Below are 24,105 nucleotides of genomic sequence, written 5' to 3'. Positions count from 1 at the left end.
GGGATTATTTCAGGATTGCTTTTTGGTTTTGTTTCTGTGATCGCTGCTTGGGATGGGTCATGTCGGTCATCAGGTGATAAGAAATTGTGCATTGTTACTTTTGTATATCTTATTATATCTATATTTAGTTTTTATTATCATATTCCTTTGCTATCCTAATAAACTGTCTTCATATCAACCTGCGAATTTCCCTTTCTTCCCGATTCTCTCCCCTGTTCTACTGAGGGGGGAGAGTGAACAAGCGGCTGCGTGGTACTCAATTGCTGACTAAGGTTAAATCATGACAAGATAAAGAAAATAAGCACAGCTGTTCATGGGCAAAATCTTGAGGCATGAGTCTGTCACTTTAAGTGCTCAAAACTACAGAGTCAGGTTATTGTTTGGAGAGTCATGGAATGTGATGTGGGCAGTAATCGTCAGAGGTGTGGTTAATTTAGAAATACCTTTGCCAGTTTGTTATGATAAAACTCTAAATCTGCAGTGATAGATACTAAATAAAAGTAAGAATAATAATATCAAAGTGTAGAATTCTGTGTTAAATTCTATTTTATTATATTAATGTCTTGTCTGTGTGGTGAACTTTAACTGTCGTTCAAACACACTAGAACATGTTGAAATTGCTTGTGTCCCAACTATCTCTTTCACTATAAAATGGGCATAGAGAAGATGTTAATCCCTTCCCCATAGCACCACTGTGCTTGTGTATGTTCTTTTTGAGAACGTGGAGAAAAAAAAATTAGTGACACTAGAAAATACTTTTTAAAAATATATTGTTACCTTTTGTTTACTTTATTGGATGTTTGCGTTTTTCAGGCAACAGCAGAACAGATTCGCCTTGCTCAGATGATCTACGATAAGAATGATGCGGATTTTGAAGATAAAGTGAAACAAGTATGTTTCTTATGGTACAGAGTTCTTTATGCCCTGCAATAAGGTGCTCTAAAGCTGACTTGCATTTTGGAGCTAGACCATCTGTTTCTGATTTAGATGAAACATTTTTCATAAGGACATAAGTTTAACTAGGAAAAGGTACTCTGATTGCACTGTAAAGTCTGTTTATGAGAAATTGTGTGGTAATATAGCTCTGGCTGTATAGTTAGATCAGTGTATTTTCCTTTGTAGACAAACCTTTAAGATAAAACTCATCTGTGCTGATGTCTCTTCCAGACTGTATCTCTCTAGTATGGTCCTAATGCTTAATGATTGTTGGAATTGCTGAAGAGATGAAGGACTTCTCTCAGCTTCCCAGGTTTTGCTAATGTGCAGGTGCAAGAAGCTGGGAGGGATATAGCCAGTGCAGTTGACCCAAACCGGCCAGAGGAAGTATTCCACACCATAGATGCCATGCTCAGTATATAAGTGGGGGCTGAGCTCAGTATATAAGTGCATTCAGCTTGTGCACATGAGAAAAATGTCACCTGTGTAAATTGAGTTTGCTAATATCTTGCCTGTTTTTCAGGAAAAGTTAAAATCTAATCATAGCTTGAAGGTGAATTGATGTGTTATTTTAAAATAATCTGATCTCCCAGATCTGTATATGCATTAAAATAATAGAATTACACTGTGAAAATGAAATCTCACAATTTCCTCTACTGTGCTGAGTTTTGAGTGTAGGTGCTCAAGCTTCCATTACCCAGTTATAGCTGAGACCATTAATTCAAGCAGTGCTGAGAATCCATTTTCCTGTTCTCCTGTGAGCATTGGTGATTTTGTCCTAGTGAGCACATCACAACTCACAAAGAATCTAGGCATACACCCAGGAGAGAAGAATTAGTGTGAATGCATTAATGCAGCAGGGGAGCAGATCTCTTGATTTCTTTTCTTTTGTAAAACCTCCTCTGAAGCATTATTAAGTGTTTTTTGTTGTTCTTGTTATAAACTTGTTCTGTTGCTGTGCTAGAAGTGAAGTCTTGTACTTCCTGAAGCCAAAGGACCCTCATCATTAATGCCTGTAGCTCTGCTTGCAGGAAGGATAAGAATGAAGTTCAGCATAGGAAGTCTCCAGTATTTTACATTATGTATATATATTTCCAGCTCATACAGTTTTTTTTTCTTTGGGTGAAGTTGCTGGATATCCTGTGACAGACTGTGATTATTTCCATCCCTCGCTCCTCAGGATGTGCACTGCAGGTCCACGGAGCATAAATTCAGTACTAGATCTCTTAAGCAGCTATTGCCTATGCCTTTTGTGTGGCCTTACATTGAAATGGATTGAGGGAGCTGATCTGGCTGAAAAAAATAACCTTTTTCTTAGTCTGGATGTTTTTCCAGATGGATCTGTTCTCTGTTGTGACTTACTTTATGTCTGTTCTCACACAGTGGAATAAAGAGGGGGGATGTTTGATGGTGAGGGAGAGGGGACGATACTGGAGCTATCCTGGTCTTTTACATCTTTACCCTCATATACTGTTGTCTCTGGAGTGACAGCATTTGCAGCAAGCATAAAGGAAAAAAAAAAAGTGAAAGAGTGCTTTCTTGATTACCATTTAATTTGTGTTTCATCCTGTCTCTTGTCTGAATTCCAAGCAGATCTGTAAGATGCAGATACCTTTATTTAGGATTTTTATTTGCTCTGACACAGTAGCTGTGCACTTTCTTAGAATCTGTGGTGGTACTAACTCTTATTTTCTTATGATGATAATTTAGATATTTTAACATGTCTGACTTCTACTGCCAGCTTATGGAAGTGACAGGGAAAAACCAGGATGAGTGCATAGTGGCACTACATGATTGTAATGGGGACGTGAACAGAGCAATCAACATACTGCTGGAAGGAAGTTCAGACACGGTAAGGTTTTACTTTCATATTAAACAGCTCCTGTTTGCTGCATCTTTCTACTTCTAAGAAGTGATTGGGAAAGTTGTATTTTGGAAGCTTTTGATTTCTATGTCTCCATTCAAATTGTTTGAAGGAAATGGAGACTGGAGCAGCTTCTATGCTGCATACATACCTTAGAGTAGGCTAAAACTTGAAAATGTTGTGGGTGTTCAGCTGATCTCTTGCAGAGGCTTTCATTTGCATGCAGCAATTTTAACTCTGCAGCAGAACTCAGTGCTCTGTCACTCATGGGCCTGTCTGTAGTTACTCTGTAGCACCTCCACAACCCTGAGACCTGAGGCCAAGTGTTTGCTGCAAAAGGCAATCCGTATAAACCTAAAGGGCAGGCAGATATTTTAAGTTGTGCAGCTTCTGTAGGTGTGCATTGCCAGTATTGAAGTTGGAGGAGGTTTCCACATCTGAAAGTTACATTAACAACACTACTAATGGCAGAGGAGGATACAGCAAGTACTTGCTTGTTTCACTGTGCTGCTCATTTGCATGACTTCATTGAAAAACAGAAAGAGGAGACTAAACAATGTGTATATAACAAGAAATAATGTGGCTTAAAATGTTAGAGAGCTTTTTTTTTAAATCCTAAGAGATATCAGGAAAATATGTCTTGCTGCAGTTGAATTTTTTGCTGGAGGACCACCTTAAAATTTATCTGAGGCAGTAAACTAGATTCTGTCTCATCTAAATTGGGAAAGAAACCTGGACTTCCTTTCTTAATGCTGAACGTTCAGTATTTCCTGTGATTTGTCAGGATGTGTACTCTGGCTTATTGTTAATGAGGAAACTCCACACCCCACCCTCCAGCCCCCCACCCCCCATTCTGTTCTGACTGAGGGGACTTTTTTTCCCGTTTTCATTTATCAGAGTTGAGGTCATCTTAAAACACAGAAGTATATAATACTGAGCAAGTTGGGAGTAGAAGGGAGCATATCACCTTGATTAAATCTGTCTTGGTAACATGCTGGTTTTGTGTTTTCTTGTACATCTCGTATTTGCCATTTTCTAGTTGAAAATAGTTTTCCTTTTGATAGAGAATGTTAAATGCTTTCTTACTTTAGCAAATTGTTTTAAGCAATCATGACATGGAAGAAACTTGCTGAATTCATTGATCAGTTACAAACAATATATCCATATGTGCTGCTCCTTTGACAAGTCCCACTGAACCCTCTGCTCTCCGTAGACAAAACGCAACTTAGAAAAAAAAATACAGAGAACTTACAGGGCTCAAGTAGAAAGGAGTAGTAATTGAAAGGCATGAAGAAATTTGTTGTTTTTTATTGAAGTTTGTGAGCCTCTGACTTGAGAGGTTTGTTTTAAGGCCTTTATACTCCAGAACAGTTTAATCATGGATTGGATATAAGGTTGGAAGCAGAGGTACTACTAGTTATGAATGCAGATTCCCAAATCTCTTTTTCTACTTTTGCTCTGCTCTGATGAACTAAAAGTGGGGTTTTTCTGTTGTTGGTTTGGTTTTTTGGTTTTTTTTTTGTTTTTATTTTGTTTTTAATTTTTTTTTAACCTCATTCGGAAGATGTGTCCATCCAATTTGAAGAATTAGAAGAGCAAGGAGTGATAGCTGAATGTCTATTTATAATTTCTTTGATACTCAGACAGCTCTGCCAGTTTTCTCTCTCTCTCGCCCCTCTCTCTCTCTCACCCCTCTCTTGTTTGTTGTCTTTTGTTTTCCTGTGATCTTTAAGACTTTATGCTCTGTGACTTAGTCATTATGAAGAGTTTTTGCTTCTGACAGTTGTGACAAGTCTGGCTTTCGATAGAGGCTTGTGAATGAGAGTAGAGAAGGCATGTTTCTTTGCTCAAGACTTCTATTCGTTTAACTTAGAATCATAGAATGGATAGGGTTGGAAGGGACCTTCAAAGGTCATCTAGTCCAACCCCCCTGCAAGGAGCAGGGACATCTCCAACCAGATCAGGTTGCTCAGAGCCTCATCCAGCCTGGCCTTGAACGTTTCCAGGGATGAGGCTTCCACCACCTCTCTGGGCAACCTGTTCCAGTGTTCTATAACTCGCATTGTAAAAAATTTTTTCCTAATATCCAATCTAAATCTACCTCCCTCTATTTTAAAACCATCACCCCTTGTCCTATCGCAACAGGCCCTACTGAACAGCCTCTCCCCATCTTTCTTGTAGGCCCCCTTGAGGTACTGGAAGACCGCTATCAGGTCTCCCCAGAGCCTTCTCTTCTCCAGGCTGAACAGCCCCAACTCTCTCGGCCTGTCCTCATAGGCGAGGTGCTCCAGCCCTTTTATCATCTTTGTGGCCCTCCTCTGGACCTTCTCCAACTGGTCCATGTCCTTCTTGTGTTGGGGGCTCCAGAACTGGACACAGTACTGCAGGTGGGGTCTCACCAGGGCAGAGTAGAGGGGCAGAATCCCCTCTCTCAACCTGCTGGCCACGCTCCTCTTGATGCAGCCCAGGATGCAGTTGGCCTTCTGGGCCGCAAGGGCGCATTGCCTGCTCATGTTGAGCTTCTCATCCACCAGCACTCCCAAGTCCTTCTCCTCAGGGCTGCTCTCAATCCATTCCCCGCCCAGCCTGTATTTGTGCCTGGGATTGCCATGACCCAGGTGCAGGACCTTGCACTTGGCCTGGTTGAACTTCCTGAGGTTGGCATGGGCCCACCTCTCCAGCCTGTCAAGGTCCCTTGCTACAGGATCCATTTTATGCCTGACCATGTTTTACTTCCTAAATCTTTGAAGATAGAACAAAGGAGACCTTTCAGATTAATCTTCTTTCTGTCTAAGATCAGGCCAGCAAGGAGGCTTCTGTTACTTATTTTCCAAGGTCAGGCCCACAACTGTCGTTTGAGTTGCCTCAGGCATCTGTCATCTGAAATTGTAATTGGTTAGTTCCCTTACAAAAACAGACAGCTTTGATAGTCTGTGGTGAATTGTCATACCCAGAGGTAGCACCATCCTCTGTCCTAAAGGATATGCCCAGCTTCTCAAGGTTTTCCTCAAAATTATTTTGTGGGAAAGCATGGATCTGATGCTTTCATAGTTGTCCTTTTACTGATCCTTCCCAACTCATGTAAAGCCTTAAGAGGAAGCAGTCTCTCCTTACTAATCTTTGCAAGATCATCCAGTTTTGAGTATTTCTTAAAATGGTCAAAGATCTTTTGGCACCATGCCCATCAGTGAAATAGTAGTGCATTTTGAACTGTATAGATTTGGTTCTTCAGTTGTCAGTGCAGTTATTTTTCCTCCTGTGAAGTGTCTCTAAAGCTCTAGGAGTGTTTCAGTGTGTAATGCAGTTACATGGGCCACAGCAGGTGAAGCCATATTGTAGTTACTGGAGGAAACATTTTACTGTCACACAAATATAACATGGTGTTGCTGAAATGCATAGTTTTGTACTTCTAATCCACACTGTCTGCACCTCACCTAAGTTGGCTTATGGCAGCGTAGTCTTCTATACTGGGAAATGAAATTGAAAAGTGATTTCGGCCTTCTTTCTCACCTATACTGTGTCAAGAAATAAGAAAGAGTAACCATTCTCTTAGTACTTATTCTCTCAAAGGAGACACTGAAACATTGAGTTTGTACTTATAATCTGCTTTGTTTACCTGCTTTCTCAGTAGCATTAGTTTTCTCAATTCTAGGCAGTTTGGACTAGCTGGTCATTGCCTACCTTATGAGGGCTTCTGAGTTGCTGTTGTCTGAATTGAGAAGAGATAGGACAGGACCTAAAAATATGAATAGCCAACCTTTTTTGGTTTATGCAGATACCTATCAGAGGTCATGGCTTTAGTGCTTCACAGTTAATGGCACCTTATTTGCATATGCAAATTACCTGCTTAAATACCTTACCTAGACTATAAGCTCCTAGAGATGGGGACATACATATAAACCTATCTGCCATCTTAATAGTTTGCAAATAGTACCTTTCTTGTTTGCTTTGCAACTATGATGCAATAGACTAACCATGCAATTGCATAATATATGAGGTGCTGTGCTATTCTTAGCAAGTGTTTTAGTAATTTTTTCAGCTCCTATAGATACTTTTATGGAGCCAGTACAACCCCTGAATTTATTTTAAAGATGGAGTTTAATATTAAAGCTGAAGCCTGATGTTTGGACCTTGGTCTTTTGTCTTTAGACATACTTTTTCCTGTATTTCGCTCTGTGTGATGAGCTGTAGCTGTTTAGAGAGGATGGTCTGGCTTATCATGGCCCCAGTTTTCCTAAGTTGTTATTCTGCCATTCTGTCTCTTTGTGCTTGAATTCTAGTACATCTGGATAATGGTTTTTCTTTTCTTTTTTTTTTTTTTACCTTAGGCTCTGTGGATGATCCATTCCTAAATTTATGGAGGTAGTTGAGAGGAAAACTGTTGCTTACTTTGCAGATTTTCTGTGCTGTGGTTGTGTCTAGGCTTCCTTGAACTAGTAAAAGTCCTTTGTAGCCAGAAATATTTGAAATTCTCACATTCCATAAGACAATCCAATTTCTAGAACTTGTTTCTTTCTCATCTCTTCCCAAAAATATAGCCTGTGTTTCCATTTGTACCAGTGTAATTTGCAAGATATTACCTATGAGATGTTATGCAAATGATGTGGTGGGTTGGTGGTGTTATCATTGCCACCGCCCCCCCCCCCCCCCAAAATGTGAGGTGGAAATGCATTGAGAGCTGACTCTTCCTTTTCTACTTTTTTTATCTAATTGTATTATATCCAAATAGACTTCTTGGGAGACTGTAGGGGGAAAGAAGAAAAGCCTTGGAAAGGAAAGTTCAGAAAACAAAGAGAACAGAGAAAAACGAGGGGACAGAGAAGTGAGTCGCGGACGGGGAAGTTCCAGCAGACGGGGAAGAGGAGGCAGCCGTGGCCGAGAGTGTATGTATAGGGATTAATTTTTAAAGATTCTAACACTTTTCTTGCAGCTGAAAATGGCTGAGTTAAGAGCAAACGCTTAACAGAGTAAAGTCTGTCTGAGCTATAGCTCAGTGCTGAAGGGATCCGAACTTGTTTGTGTGACAGGTATGCTTGATCTGTCTACGTGATTTTGTTTTGGGATGGTCTGTGCTTGTTCAGAGACACTCAATTTAATTTAATTTTTTTTTTTTATTAATTGATCTTGTACAAATTGCTATTCTTCATGTAAGTTTTAGAATTAACTCTTTGTAAGACTGCTTGAGAGCAAGTATGTAGCTGCACAGCTGATACACTTTTTTGTTTCTTTTAATGAAAAAAGTATTCAGCTTTGACTCCATCCCCTTTTATGAGTGGGAGAACCTGAAGATGTTCTCATCTTCTCATAAGGGGAATGAAATGACTGGGATCATTATTAATCTCTAGCATATATTACTCACATAAGTCAACCAAAGGTGAGTTTCTACAGCAGAGAAAATTCTTTGTGAGCTGAAGCATTTAAAAACTTGCTACAATTTATACAGATGCAATAATACATTGTACAAAAGCAAACTGATATTTCCAAGTTAGGTATCACCATTGGATGCACATTGCTTTTTTTTGTCTTTAAGTTTTATCAGCAGTATCAAAGCTGTATACATTGCCTGTAAGGGCAATACACAACTGATAGACAAGCAGAGAAACCAGAATTAAAACAGTATGTTTAGCTTTTCACTTAAAAGCAGGAAAAATATTCACAATATTAGCCAACTATTCTAATCATCAACTAATCTAATCATCAACTCTTCTAATTCATTATTCAAATATTGTGCCAATGAAGATATGGTGAATCTTTGTAGAATAGAGTAACATCAAGATAGGAAAAATATTAATAAAACTTTCAGCTATACTTAGAAAAAATGGAAATTGGATCCATCAAAATCAAAGTGAGTGGCAAAATTTTTACCAGAGCCAGATGCTGCTCATCTCTTTTTTGTAAACTGATATTAAAGTTTTTTCAGATGGTTATGGTTACCATATCTTGAGGTTTTCTTCCTAGCTTTATGTCCAAAGATTAATGATTTTGTTGCTGCCATTAGAAGTTGTGCAGTACAAAATCTCAGTGGTGTTTTAAGTGGCCAGTGTGTGTGGGGTTTTTTTGTTTGTTTTGGTTGGGGGTTTTTTGTTTTTTTTTTTTTCTTTTTTCTTTTTTTTCTTCTTCTTCTTCTTTCCTTCAAGGAGCCAGCCATCTTTCAGAGTACCTCCTCAGGAGTTTTCCACAATATAGTGAAATTGCAGTGCTTTTCTAATGTCTCACCTTCACTCAGTCATCATTCTTCTGATTTAAATACAGTGGAGAGTTCTTTTTAAGTTTCCCTGGTTTTACAGGAGTGTGGTATGGGCAGACAGGAGAAGAGCTAGTGTTCTTAGTTATCCCTCATTCTTTCACTGTTTCCACCCAGCATATTATCAAGGAAGCATAGTATGAGGCAGCTGTATTTCCTACCTCATTAAAGAGGTGAGGCTGTAATTAATTTGATAATGTAGGCTACAAAACACTGCACTGTTTTGTTTTTTTTTGTTGTTGTTGTTTTGGGTTTTTTTTTTGTTGGTTGGTTGTTTTTTTTTTTCCAAAAACCAGAAGTATATCTGCTGAGGGACATTTCCCTCATATTAGATATCTTGCTTCCTAATTGTCCAGTGCAAAGTAAACATAACTTCCTTCTAGCTAGGCCTCCAAAGAAGAGAGGTGACTGAGATTTGTTGATCACTTGAAAATCTTACCTTTTCTTTTGGGTTCCGGTTAAGCAGATGACTATATTGTCTCATGTATGAGTCTCTAAAACTTCTCTTAAGCTGTCCTCTCTCTACAGTTAGAGCTGAAGAGAATGGAGTGGACAACAATCAAGGAGACAGGCCTTCAGACCGTGGGAAGCGTGGCCGTGGGAGAGGTGAGATGGTGGCATTTGTGTGGGACTGGCACTGATTTCATAGAATCATAGAATGGTTAGGGTTGGAAGGGACCTTCAAAGGTCATCTAGTCCAACCCCCCTGCAAGGAGCAGGGACATCCCTGACTAGGTCAGGTTGCTCAGAGCCTCATCCAGCCTGGCCTTGAACGTTTCCAGGGATGGGGCCTCCACCACCTCTCTGGGCAACCTGGGCCAGTGTTCCACCACCCTCAGTGTAAAAAATTTTTTCCTAATATCTAATCTGAATCTACCTCCCTCTATTTTGAAACCATTACCCCTTGTCATGTCCTGAAATGGAACTCTCCTATTTATTTCTTTAAACACTTATTTTTAAGCATTTGTTGGGTTATCTTTTGATTCCATAAGCACTTCAGCCACTTTTAATTTAGGTACATCCCCCTCCCTTACCCCTTGTGTCTTGGTCTCAGAACAACTTAAAAGAATTGACACAGATCACCTTTATGGTAATCTCCTGTGTAGCAGGCTGGTGTGCTCTGGCTATGGGGAGCTGTTTTCCCAGATCAACTCATGCCAGCTTCCTGTGAATGGGAGTGCACTGTGTTACTCAGGATGTACCGTGGCAGCGGGAGAGTACAAGACTACATCTGCAGGGCTCTCGAGGAGGGATTTCATGTATACTTGTGCCATTTCTTTGGGGTGGATCTGATTGTCAGGCTTGCCTTCTATTTTCAGTATGCAATCAGAGAAAGTATATGCCACTTCAGAGACATTTTGGCAAGAGAAGGAATTTGGCATGGAAGAGTTGATGAGAACTGTGGCAAAAAAAAACTACAGAGTCTTAGGTACAACTCTGATCCTGTCCTGTAGAAGAGATAGGAAAGATGTTGATAATGGATTTGATGTGGTATCAAGGGATGTTTAGTTGGTTTGGATTTTCGCAGGTTGGAGTGGAAAGAGGCTTGTCTTTTCTTAGAGCGGGAGAAATGAAAATGAGTAACCTAGGTACAGCGTAGATTGTGTGGGAAAGTGGATATTAAATGAGTTAAATTGATAAAGTGCACAGGAGGGCTAATGTACTTAATAAGTAATGTCTGACTCACAAAAAATTCTGCCTTCAAAGAACTCTCTTCTCTTTGGAATGTTCAGTAGTGAAGCATTCAAAGACAGGCACATCCAACTTCATTGTCTCCAGACCTGCATGTTGAAGGAGTGGAAAGATGCAAAGACATGTAGCTTCCAGAGGTTTGCAAGAATTACTTGGTTATGCCTGTGAATCTGCAAATACCAAATGGTGTGTGCAGACAGATAGCTTTGCAGGGGACAGTGTGGTGTAGTTCACAGCTACAGTTTTTAGTATATTAGTACTGTTAATAGATGGAACGTAAGTTTTCTGGTACTTGTTTTAAAAATTAATCCTTTCTGCTTCAAATTATAACGGTAGGATTTTTTTTAAATTGTTGGGTGAAACTTAGAGGTTAATTTAAAATGCAGTCTATTTTTTGCTTTGTAAACCTTATGAACAATACACTGTTTTTGTTGTCAAGACCTGTAGTTCTCTAGATGAATACCATATGTCTCAATCACTTAATCATCAGATCAAACTGACGTATCTGACTGAACAACTTCAACCAATTTCTGTTCACTGGCTTAGCATGCATAGTATCACTATATCTCTCTACCAAATATTTTAGACACTACATTCACATGAGCAAAGTATCTTAATGAAGTGTTCTCAACTGTCTGTGATAAACCTGTTGAACGACTTCAGGATCATTATATTACAAGTGTGTGTATTCTGTGGCAGGAAATATCTAATTTAATTTTATAATGCAAGCCCTTGAAATCTGCAGGGAGTTGTATAAAGCTGTGTAATTAATTTCTCAGTATTTCAGGGATGCACAGACTTCCTTCTTTGGATATTAGCAGAAATAATGAAAAAAGCTTCCTGCCATTTCATTTAGTAGTCTTTCTTTTCTGTTACACAGAATAGTCAAATGTGGGATGGAGTACTTAAACAGAAAGTAAATAGATTGCTGGTAATCATCACAGAACCCTTGTTTAAAAATGTTTTATGCAGAGTGTCTATGTGTAGGAATCTAGGCATTGGATGCAAAATTACAGGTCAGCTAACAACTGAGCAATACACTCTCTCTATTTTAAGCTATTTTCTCAGGCTGGAGTTATCTTAATGACTGTGCTCTAGGGGAAGATTTGCTGGGCCATCATATTACTGCCTCACTGTAGAACAACCTAATTTTAAGAAATGATATGCACTGAAAATAGCAGAAATGGGATTGACACTGGGGTGATAATGTGCTGTTTACTGAGGGGGGAAAATCCCTGATAATTGAGTATTTCAGCCTTGGTGCTGTAGGCACTAGCTTCATTGTGCAGTAGATCTTCTGTTAATGACTGTGTGACATTCCTTGCAACTTTATAGGGTAGTAGGTATACAGTGTACAAACACCACTGGTTGCTGGTATGGAGGAAGTCAGGGATTTAAAGTAGATATGTGTTATTGACTGATTAATGGAAAGCAAAAATGCATCACAGGATGTGTTTCAGGACACATCCCAGCTGGAATTGCTCTGCCCTTAATCTTTGCTTGCTAAACTGAGGGTATGAACTTTGGCTTGGAAAGGAGTCAAGGAATTTATTTTTATAAGTTGGCCTTCTGTTCTGGTTTTATTGGGGGGGGGGGGGGGGCGCTACAGTGGCAACTTCTATAAGAAGCTTCTAGAAGTAGTTTACCCTTTGTTTCACCTTTGTCCTGTGGACTTGGCTGGGCCTAGGGCAGACCCGCTGCCAGCCAGGGCTGAACCGATTGGTAGCAGAATGTTCCATGATAATGCCTCTGCCATAACGTATTTAAGAAGGGGAGAAGATGTGAAGCAGCTGAGCAGAGGCAGAGAGGGGGAGGTGCGAGCCTTGAGGGCCTTGCGGCCCTCACCCTCTGGCCTCCCGCCGGGCAGCCAACTGGGCCTGACTCGGCCCGGCCTGGCTGCAAGAAGTGGAGAGGAGATGAGATGTGAAGAGAACCTGAGAGGCGTCTGCCTGCTGATTGTGAAGAATTTCTTGTGAGAGGAACGGCTGCAGATGCCAAGGTCAGTGAAGAAGGAGGGGGAGGAATAATACAGCTCCTGGCAGAGATTCCCCTGCAGCCTGTGGTGACGACCATGGTGGAGCAGGCTGTCCCCCTGCAGCCCATGGAGGTCCACGGAGGGGCAGAGATCCACTTGGAGCCCGTGAAGGACCCCGTACCGGGGGAGGTGGATGCCTGAAGGAGGCTGTGGCCCGTGGAGGGCCTGCTGGGACAGCTGTTCTAGAGGGACTGCACCCGTGGAAGAGATGACCCACGCCGTTGCAGTTCCACGAAGGACTGTGGCCCGTGGGAGGGACCCCACACTGGAGCAGGGGAGGATTGTGAGGAGTTCTTTCCCGGAGGAGGAAGGAGTGGCGTAAAGTGACAAGTGATGAACTGACCATAACCCCCATTCCCTCTTCCCCCCTGTGCCACTCGGGAGGAGGGGAAGGAGGTAGAGATAATGTTAAGCCTGGGAAGAGGGAGGGGTGGGGGGAGGTTATCTTGTTCCCTGTCTCATTCTCCTGCTAGTTTTAGAAATAAATGAATCGTTTTCCCCAGGTCGAGTCTGTTTTGCCCGTGACGGTAACTTTAAGGATTTCTCCCTGTCCTTATCTCAAACCTCGAGCCGTTTTCCTTATATCATCTCCCCCTGTTCTCTGGGAGGGTGGGGGGAGTGAGAGAGAGACTGCGTAGTCTGGTCCCGATCAGGGCTGAACTATGACACCTTCCCATCTGTCTTTCTTTTCAGAACTGAATTTCTTGAATGAGCTTAATTTAGATGTTAAAAAATACTATAATGGTGATGGCTTGTAATTGCATCAAAGTGATTATATTTGTGTGTCACTATTGTGAGGATTTGTAACTGTCTGGAATGGAATCTCCTGGAGGAATTATGGAGGAAGATGTTTATGTTTATAGAATTGTCAGCTCTAGAAACCTTTCCTCATTTGTGTTTTAATCAGTTGCAGAGTTATATACAAATTGACAAACTTTACAGGTGCCTTTTTTTTTTTTTTTTTTTTTTTACTGCTGCTTTTTTGTAGTAATCTCAGATCTTCAATTTTAAGCGCAGGTCTGGTTCTCCCACTGTCCTCCACCACATGTTGAAAAGTATATGGTAGAGCTAGAAAAGACTTTTGAAGGTACTAGGAAGAGACTACATTGATTAAGTCTGAGGAACAAGCAGACTAGGACTTCTCCACTGGCAAAAGAGAGGGCTGCTGAGTGGGTGTGTGGTAGAGATCTGTAAAATTTTTGCAGAGAAGGTTCTGTGGGAAATCAATTGATCACTCCAAGCAAGTATATAAATGAGGGAATATTAAATGAAATTGGTAGATTACAAGTTCAAAATGAACTTATGGAGGTGGATCTTCATATATAAAGTTAACTTGAGGAATTCCTTTCAATAAGATGTGGGTGCTGAAAATTTACACTCAGAGAGACTTGACAATTTCATCCTAAAACAGAACCACAGCAAGAAAAGGAAAAACCACTGAGGGTTTTGATGTGTGTAAATTGTCTTTGGCTGAGAAAGTCTGAGCCACAAATAGGTGAAGACCAGGAGAGTGTCCAGAGAAACTGTGCTGTGGTTTCAGTTCTTAGCTGGTTCATAGCTGATAACGAGATAGCAGGTAGATGGACTTCTGGACTTGATTGAGCATAGAAATTGTTACAGATTCATATGTAGCAATTATCCTGGTTTGCAAAGTAAAAATGAATTTGTTGCTTTTACTTTCCTCTGTTCTCTTCCTCTTCATTCTTCCAGAGCAACATGAGCATGCCATAAATGTAGATGCTGATAAGGAATTTTTTTTCAGGCAAAACAGAAATAAAAATTAAAGGGAAAAACATTATGTTTTCATTTTGGTCTTAAACAGCATGACAAGGAGCCTTTCAAACTCTGTTGGGTTTTTTTTTGTTTTTTTTGGTTTTTTTTTTTTGTTTTTTTTTTTCTGGCTGTATAAGAAAGCAAAGCAGCTTACCCTTTTTGTAAATCTCTGATTATAGTCCAGCTTGTATTCTTGAGCTCTTTTTTTTTTTTTTTTTGATAAGTATACTATCCTTGAAAGAAAATGAGCTTCTGTAACCAGAATTGCATGTCTAAACATTCTCTTGATTTAAAAGCTTAGCACAGTTGGCAGATGATATATATTGAATTTCCTTTGCCAGAACTAGTAAGGATGTTGGTTTTTCTAAAACATGAATGTAGAGCAGACCTTCTGGAGGTCACAATCTGGAGTCTGTTTAGTTTTGCTGTAGTTGGTTCTGCATTGGTAAAGCAGCTGTGTGTGTCATGTAATTTTTTTAAACTTTTTTTTTTTTGAGATTAACCAGAACTTAGCTTTAACATAAGTTATTTATTTTATCTTAAACAACTTAAGAGTTGAAAGTTTTCTGCACATGATTCTAAAACTGATTACTAGAATACATGCAGTCTATAAAACTGATCCAATGCTTCTAGCTTTATGATGACTAGTAAGACATAAGTGATCTGAATTGGTAACTATAACTTTAGTGTTTGTTTTGGTAGTACGGAATATCTAGAATACAAACTTTCTATACTTAGCTTCCTTATCTCTTCATAAGGCTTAGGCCTCCATCAACTCAGTGTCTGCTGGGAGGATGGCTAGCTCTGCATTTCCAGAGCAGAGACCTGAGCTGTTCAGTTACTATGTAGTCAGAGATAAGAACAAACCTAGGGTGTTGCCTGCCCTTCCAGTCTGTATTTCCATTTCCTTTCAGCTGTTCTTAGGCCTCTTTCTTAACCTTAAATTGTCTTCATCTAATTTAAACCTGTCAGTGTGAAAATCTGAGTTTCGAAATAAAGTACCTATGTTGCAGTGGAAGGATTTAGGTCTGCAAGCTCAGCTAACTGGATTTTCTACAGAATAGACTGTTAAGTTAATAGCCCACTCAAGATGTGATACAGCACACTTATGCTCCCACATAGTGTGCGTTTGTTTTGGGGGAATAAACATTGTGAATGAGATTAACATTTCTCTCCATACATGGATGGTACAAGAGTGAAGACATGATTGTGTGACTATGAGTGTTTTGAACTACGAGTGGGTTTTAATGGAAACAGAAAATCTCACCACCTGCCTGGGTATAAGTGTTGACTTCTCTGGAATTCATTTCAGAGAAGAAAAATGTAAATTGAGTAAGTGATGGTTAATGTTGTCCCAAATCTGGGTTCATTTACCCAATGTACAGTACACCAGTCTTACACACAGAGCAGAGGCATTTATTTCATAGAATCATAGAATGGATAGGGCTGGAAGGGACCTTCAAAGGTCATCTAGTCCAACCCCCCTGCAAGGAGCAGGGACATCTCCAACCAGATCAGGTTGCTCAGAGCCTCATCCAACCTGGCCTTGAACGTTTCCAGGGATGGGGCCTCCACCACCTTTCTGGGCAACCTGTTCCAGTGTTCTATAACTCGCATTGTAAAAAATTTTTTCCTAATATCCAATCTAAATCTACCCCCCTCTATTTTAAAACCATCACCCCTTGTCCTATCGCAACAGGCCCTACTGAACAGCCTCTCCCCATCTTTCTTGTAGGCCCCCTTGAGGTACTGGAAGACCGCTATCAGGTCTCCCCAGAGCCTTCTCTTCTCCAGGCTGAACAGCCCCAACTCTCTCAGCCTGTCCTCATAGGAGAGGTGCTCCAGCCCTTTTATCATCTTCGTGGCCCTCCTCTGGACCCTCTCCAACTGGTCCCTGTCCTTCTTATGTTGGGGGCTCCAGAACTGGACACAGTACTCCAGGTGGGGTCTCACCAGGGCAGAGTAGAGGGGCAGAATCCCCTCCCTCGACCTGCTGGCCACGCTCCTCTTGATGCAGCCCAGAATGTGGTTGGCCTTCTGGGCCGCAAGGGCGCATTGCCTGCTCATGTTGAGCTTCTCATCTACCATCACTCCCAAGTCCCTCTCCTCAGGGCTGCTCTCGATCAATTCTGCAACACGAAGAGCTTTTATAGGTACATAGGAGACAAAAGAAAGTCCAGGGAAAATGTAGGCCCCCTCCGGAAGGGAACTGGTGTCCTGGTTACCCAGGACATGGAGAAGGCTGAGGTACTCAATGACTTTTTTGCCTCAGTCTTCACTGAGAAGAGTTCCTGTCCCACCACCCAAGCTGTAGAAGGTGCAAGCAGGGACTGGGAGGATGAAGAACCGCCCACTGTACTCAAAGAGCAGGTTAGGGATCATCTGAGGAACCTGAAGGTGCACAAGTCCATGGGACCTGATGAGATCCATCCGCGGGTCCTGAGGGAACTGGCGGATGAAGTTGCCAAGCCACTGGCTATCGTATTTGAGAAGTCGTGGCGGTCTGGTGAGGTCCCCGATGACTGGAAGAGAGGGAACATAACCCCAGTTTTTAAAAAGGGGAATAAGGAAGACCCGGGTAACTCCAGGCCGGTCAGCCTCACCTCTGTGCCTGGCAAGGTCATGGAGCAGATTCTCCTGGAAACCATGCTGAGGCACATGGAGAGCAAGGAGGTGGTTGGTGACAGCCAGCATGGCTTCACCAAGGGCAGATGGTGCCTGACCCATTTGGTGGCCTTCTATGACGGGGTGACAGCATCAGTGGACAAGGGACGAGCAACAGATATCATCTACCTGGACTTGTGCAAAGCTTTTGACACTGTCCCACATGACATCCTTCTCTCTAAAATGGAGAGACATGGGTTTGATGGACGGACCACTTGGTGGATAAGGAATTGGCTGGATGGCCGCACTCAGAGAGTGGTGGTCAACGGCTCAATGTCCAAGTGGAGACCGGTGATGAGTGGCGTCCCTCAGGGGTCCGTGTTGGGCCCGGCCCTGTTCAACATCTTTGTCGGCGACATGGACAGTGGGATAGAGTGCACCCTCAGCAAGTTCGCCGATGACACCAAGCTGTGTGGTGCCGTCGACACTCTGGAGGGGAGGGATGCCATCCAGAGGGACCTGGACAGGCTGGAGAGGTTGGCTTCTGCAAACCTCTTAAAGTTAAACAAGGCCAAGTGCAGCATCTTACATATGCCTCATTGGCTAAAACTTCATCTTCTGTTTAACATGCTAAGGTTGTTCTTCAGGCTTTAGCACTTGGGAGACTGAGGAGACTTTCTTCCTGTTCTAAAATGTTTTTAACTTTTATGCTAGCTATTTCAGCTATTCTCTCTATACCTAATGTCCACCTCAGAAATATTTCTGCTTGACTGTTTCTGTGGTTCACAGCTCCTACTTGGTCTTGTATCTGAGCTTGTCAAAAAAACTGTTGATCTCTTTTCTGTGCATCATTAGTAAATGGTGTTTAATGCTGTGTTCATAACTGTGGGAATTAAAATTATTACATAGGTGGGCCCCTACAGTGCCCCAAGTAAACTTGTTTAGCTGGTTCTACTCTTAAAAAATATAACTTACTGGGCAGAAAGATAATCTGGAGTGCCTTAATTTATGTGCATCTGAGAGCTGCAACCTTGTTACACTGTGAATCAGCTTCCCAGATTGGGGGTTTTTTGGTAGGCGGAGGAGAGAAGATCATTAGAATAGGTAGGCTGAGCAAGAAGGTTCAGAGGCCGAGTTACAATCAATTGGGTACAGCAGGCTCTGGGGCACTGTTGTTTATGGCAGAGCAAAGAGCACAGGTCCATGTGTCAGCTTGATGAAGAGGGATGGTGATTGCTGGGTTGTGGCTGTTGTTACCTCTTTCCTAACCTCTGTCTGTCCTCTCTCCAGCCAGTTGTGAAAAGAGAGCAAAGAGGGGAAAATGCAGAGATAGCAGGCCTGGCCTAGTGTCAAACTTCAGTTCTTCTGTGTTCTTGTCCAACCAAAATTCTGTGTGGTGCTGGATGGGAATTCTCCCTCTGCAGGTTTCTGTGGTTCCTCTGTAGCTAGCCATTGTCATGTGGAATAGGATATGGGTAAACTCTTTCATCAAAATGTGGATAAAGCTATTCTGCCATTTTAATGCTTCGAAGAAGTCCTTGAAAATGTATCTAGTAGACATTTTAGAGGTTCAGAAATGTCTTTTAAAACTTGGGCAGTGAACTAGGGCAAAGGGAAGAATGAGTGGTGAGGGGAGGGAAAGGAAAGTCATTAAAATATGAACTTCTTAAGCTGGTTTTACCATGTCCTAGAGGTACTGCTCTTACTCATGTTAGGTGGTCCCTTGAAAATAAGGGATAATCTTGATACACATTCAAACAGCCTTTCATAGGTAATTCTGATGTTTGGACAACCAGGGTATTGGTGACTTAGAATTCTAGTTTTTGTGCTCTGGTAAAGTTGTAGTAGCTTGATGGCTTATAATTATCACATCATTTTGTTGTTAAAATAAACATTGCTTTGTTCTTAGTCTGCAGCTCTTGACCTCCTCCTGTTCTTGTAATACAAAATAATATTAATAGTCTTCTGTGGAAGAGCCAACAAACTGGAAAAGCCTCAGATGCTGAGGTCCTAAAAAAGGAAAAAAGAAATCTATGTAGAAATACGCCACACATAAGAAATCGTTTCTAACAGTTTACATAGATGTGTGCTTTATGGATGGTTAAGTAATACAAAAATTTTCATACCTGATTGGCACTATACAACTTGCAAAAATAAAGCCATTCATTGTATCAAGAAGCTTGTAAACTGAGACTGATAGCCAAAATTGGAGGCAACAAATATTTGTTGTTGTTAAAATAGAAATGAATATTATTGTGGGTGATAACAAGGAAATTATTTGAGTAAATTGAATTAGGTAATTTTCATGTCAGTTACTATAATTAATGGAGAAACAGAAGCAATGTGTGGTTGTAGGTTGGCTAAAGCACAGGCAGGTAGGGGTGAACAGGTGGGCTGAGGCAGAGGAGGAAACAACTGGAGTATTTAAACTTTCTCCTCCCAGACAAGGAGTGACAGGGAATTTCTTGAGAGATCGGGGTATGCAGGGAGACTGGGATTCTAGAGCATCTTAGGCAACAGTGAGAAAAGTAGAGACAAAATTTTGAACAACATGTAATGATTTGGCAATAGCAGTCTCATGTGGGATGGGTCTTTAGGTTTTTCTTGGCATTTGGAGCTACTTCACTAGATAGAGAAAAGATAGCAATGAATTACAAGTCCTACTGAAGCACATAGTCTTAGATGAACTGTGGCTTACTTGCATGTGTTAGGGAAACAAATTCTCTTGTGAGGAAATTTGATAAGTAAATAATATCTAACTTCAACTATGGTAATTTTCTTCTTCAACCATAGTATTTTCTAATGTGACAGACTAGTGATTGGTGGCTCCTCTGCTGTTGCTGTTAAATGGTGTTTTCTCTCCTAGGGTTTGGACGTGGCAGAGGGAGAGGAGCGGGGAGGTTTTCAGCCCAAGGCATGGGGTAAGAAACATGCAGAGCACAGATTTTGGTGAGGATCAAACTCAGTGGCGATATTAATTGACAATAATAATATTGCCATTGCATGTATTAATGTTGCTATATGTTTGATAAACCAATATGGATGCAAAAATTCACGGATCTGTTAAATGATTAATGGATTATTTTTGTCTTAAACCAGTATTTCTAACTAGACACACCTATACAAACCTCATGTAAGTTCACTCAATATCTCAAACTTGGAGAAGCTGTTTGCACCTATCAGTAGCAGCCACATAGTGCCTAGGAGGCTGAAAGTTCTGTGTGGTGCCTATAGTCCTAGGTCAATTTAAAAACAGATTTGTTTTGGTGTATTGTAGAACATGCAAGTTCTATAAAAAACTAGAAAGACTAGTGATTATTAACTTTCTCCTATTTTTGAGGTTTCATACTTTAGCTGTTTGGACATACATGGACCCTAAAACAGAATCAAAAGAAGTTACTAAGCAGCTCTAAAGTTTGTTCTCAGTTTTGTTTGAATAACTTGCTTCATAGGTGTAGCCTCCCCTACTTTCACTCATGTTTGCCTTTAATGACATCAGTGATGCCATAATGAACAGAAGGCTCATTCTGTTTCTCTAATAATCCTTCTTGTTCATACTTCTAGATGATAAACTGAAAAGTGGTTTTACTTCAATAATCTTTTTTCACCTTTAAGCTGCATCTGGGTGTTTTGGCATTGGTGTCAGGAGTGCATTCTGAAATAATCTTATTGATGTTCTGAATCCTGTCCTGCACAGGTCTCGTACTCTGAAAGGACATGATACTGGTTTCTCATCAGTCAGCCACCTGCTGAGAAACTGTCAGCTCAGAGGGGCTTATTGTTGTGCATATAAACTAATGCTTTATAAGACTGGAAGGATGCTGTTAACTGCTTTTTCAGGAATTGTTGTTTTGGTTCAGTTTCTCTACAGTATTTTTTTTCCAATCTCCTAACTTTTTTTTCTCCTCTTACTTATTTTCTCTTTTCTCTCTTTTTTATCTGTGTCTGCTCATAGAGGAAAAATTTATTTTGAAACCAAAGCTATCAAGATAAATTATGTGGAAATCTAGATGTTAAATCTAATACAACATCAACTAAAAGTGATGGCACTTGTGTTCATTGAATGACCCATGTGTTCTCTTCCATTTCTTAACTTTCAAAACTCTAGGACATTTAACCCTGCAGACTATACGGAGTCTTCTGCCTCTGATGGCTTTGGGACAAAATCAGAGATTTGGGAGTCTGGTCAGAATGATGCAGATGATGGAACTGGTAAGATGCTTCAAGAAGTGGAAGGATTGGAATGAAGACCTGTAGCAAATTGTGGTTGAAATAACCATTCTGTTAGTGTTCAGTTAACTTCTGAAAATGTGAATACATCTCACATGACACAGTGTTCTGGTTTTGTTAGTGAGGGGGGGCCTAAGGTGGTAGCTTCTGTAGGAAACTGCTAGAAGTTGCTCCCCTTTGTTCAGTGGACTCGGCCGGGCCTGGGGCGGACCCGCTGCTGAATGTCCCGTGATAACGCCTCTGCGATAACGTATTTAAGTAGGGGAAAACAGAAAAAGAAGAGAAGAGATGTGAAGCAGCTGAGCGGGGGGCAGAGAGGGGGAGGCGCGAGCCTCATGGGCCTTGCAGGCCTCACCCTCTGGCCTCCCGCCGGGCAGCCGACTGGGCCCAACTCGGCCCGGCCTGGCTGCAAGAAGTGGAGAGGAGATGAGAAGTGAATAAGATGTAAAAAGGATCCTGAGAGGCGTCTGCCAGCCTGTTGTGAGGAACGGCTGCAGACGCCAAGGTCAGTGAAGAAGGAGGGGGAGGAGTAACGCAGCTCCTGGCCAAGATTCCTCTGCAACTCGTGGTGAAGACCATGGTGGAGTGGGTTGTCCCCCTGCAGCCTATGGAGGTCCACGGAGGGGCAGAGATTCACCTGCAGCCCGTGGAGGACCCCACGCCGGAGCAGGTGGAGGCCTGAAGGAGGCTGTGGCCCGTGGAGGGCCCACTGGGACAGCTGTTCTAGAGGGACTGCACCCCGTGGAAGAGATGACCCACGCCGGAGCAGTTCCACGAAGGACTGTGGCCCATGGGAGGGACCCCATGATGGAGCAGGGGAGGAATGTGAGGAGTTCTTCCCCCGACAATGACACAGTGGCGTAAAATAACGTGTGATGAACTGACCGCGACCCCCATTCCCTCCTCCCCCCTGTGCTGCTTGGGAGGAGGGGAAGGAGGTAGAGATAACGTTAAGCCTGGGAAGAGGGAGGGGTGGGGGGAGGTTATCTTGTTCTCTGTCTCATTCTCCTGCTAGTTTTAGTAATAAATGAATACTTTTTCCCCAAGTCGAGTCTGTTTTGCCCGTAACGGTAACTTTAAGGATTTCTCTCCCTGTCCTTATCTCAAACCTCGAGCCGTTTTTCTTATATCATCTCCTCCTATTCTCTCGGAGGGTGGGGGGAGTGAGAGAGAGACTGCGTAGTCTGGTCCTGATCGGGGCTGAACTACGACACACAGATATTAGTTCATTTTTATACTTTAACTGCTACTAATGCACAGAGCACACGCTGTAGCCTGTGTGACTCTCTGGTTAGAACGAAGGGAAGACAAGTTGCAATTTTTTTGGTTTAGTACTAACAGTCCCTTGAGAGACAAAGGAATTTGAAGAGTTATTGGAAGAACCTTGTATATGAAGAACTCTTTAGATATCTTAAGTACTGCTTAAGAGCTCACCTAATGTAGTTAAGAAGTATAAGTCCTACCAAAAGTGATTGGTCCACAGGCATTGAGCAATAGAGTGTTAATATCTAAGAAGAAGAAGAAAAAAAGAAAGTAAAACTGTTTACAAATATGAATCCACTCAGTGACACTGGGATGGCTTTGGAAGCCCCATGTGTACGATGCTGGAATGTAAGGATGTGAGTCTCTGGGCTGGAGGAGAGTTCCAAGATCTGCCACCTTTGAAGAGAAGAATTATTAACTGAAGCACAAGTAGGCACTTGAATGGAAACTGAAAGAGCAGTCTGCCTGTCTGAAGATAAGAGGCAGCTATGTGTTTCTGTATGAAGTTTCAAGGGTGAAGTACGCACTCCCGGCTTAAAGGCAAGAGACAGACATAGTTTGGAAAGGAACCACTTAATAGTGGTCACATGGTGATTCAGAAATGAAGAATGTGACATGCTTGTCTGGGAAAACAGGATACCTTGCTGCTTCACAGATTCTATGACAGAAGATGAAGAGAAAGGAAACACTTGGGAACCACTAGGAGATTTTCCTTTTTTTTTTTTTTTTTAACCCCAGCAAAGGGTAACTCTTCTGATCTCTTCATTGCTGAAGTCTACTCTGATGATTTTTCATCAACCCCTGTGTCAAGTGTGGAAGGAAAAAACTGGTACTTGAGGCTAATGTGTGCTCTGTTGAGCTCTGCTGTGAGCCACTTGAGATGCAGCTTTCTAAATGTCATACAAGCCATTTTCCACTTAAGCAGAGAAGACAAAACGGGCTCAGAGTTTAGGAAGGCTTATTAGGTACTCTGAGTGTCTTCTAGTCCAGTGTGGGAGAGTGGCCCTGAGTATATTAATGGTTACTGAAAGGGAGCTCTTTTGCCAAATATGGCATCTTTCCAAGGAGTTACTTTTGAAATTACTTGGTGCTATAGCGCAAACAGAAGTGCACCTTTTACTTTCACTCATGTTAGTTTTTCAAATAAGTTTATCAGATAATGAGTTAGAAGGACACCTAATGACTTGAAAATTCCCCTAAGAATACTGATACTGTTGTTTGCTATATGGTAGCAGAGGGCAGGGTACATTGTCACAAGTATTGCAGAAGCAATAAGGTTAACTAACTAAAGAAAGAGGACATATAAGAAAGGCATGAGGAGACTCGACTAGAGGTAGAAAATTCACTGATGAGTTATTAATGAATGCAACCATAAGGCTGTGGCTTACGAACAACTTTGACTTGTGCTTCACTTCCCAAGTGAGCTTGAATGATTTGTGACCTTCCCTGCTAACACTGGGAGGG

General features: G+C 41.6%; 1 protein-coding gene across 4 annotated transcripts in view; it reads left to right on the top strand.

Annotated features, from left to right (window-relative positions):
• LOC104479353 (ubiquitin-associated protein 2-like) overlaps nt 1-24,105 on the top strand; it is an 84,167-nt gene that overhangs the window by 5,075 nt on the left and 54,987 nt on the right. For all 4 annotated transcript variants that reach the window (XM_086769734.1, XM_086769736.1, XM_086769735.1 and 1 more), the window contains exons 2-7: nt 814-891; nt 2,678-2,788; nt 7,530-7,683; nt 9,573-9,650; nt 20,015-20,069; nt 21,257-21,360. In XM_086769734.1, coding sequence (XP_086625860.1) covers nt 814-891; nt 2,678-2,788; nt 7,530-7,683; nt 9,573-9,650; nt 20,015-20,069; nt 21,257-21,360 — 580 coding nt within the window. The remainder of the gene's footprint in view (nt 1-813; nt 892-2,677; nt 2,789-7,529; nt 7,684-9,572; nt 9,651-20,014; nt 20,070-21,256; nt 21,361-24,105) is intronic.

Source organism: Chlamydotis macqueenii, chromosome W (genome assembly GCF_036417535.1).
Source record: "Chlamydotis macqueenii isolate bChlMac1 chromosome W, bChlMac1.mat, whole genome shotgun sequence".
Classification (NCBI taxonomy): domain Eukaryota; kingdom Metazoa; phylum Chordata; class Aves; order Otidiformes; family Otididae; genus Chlamydotis; species Chlamydotis macqueenii.
The sequence above is the reverse complement of the archived record's forward strand: the minus strand, read 5'-3'. Positions and strand labels throughout refer to the sequence as shown.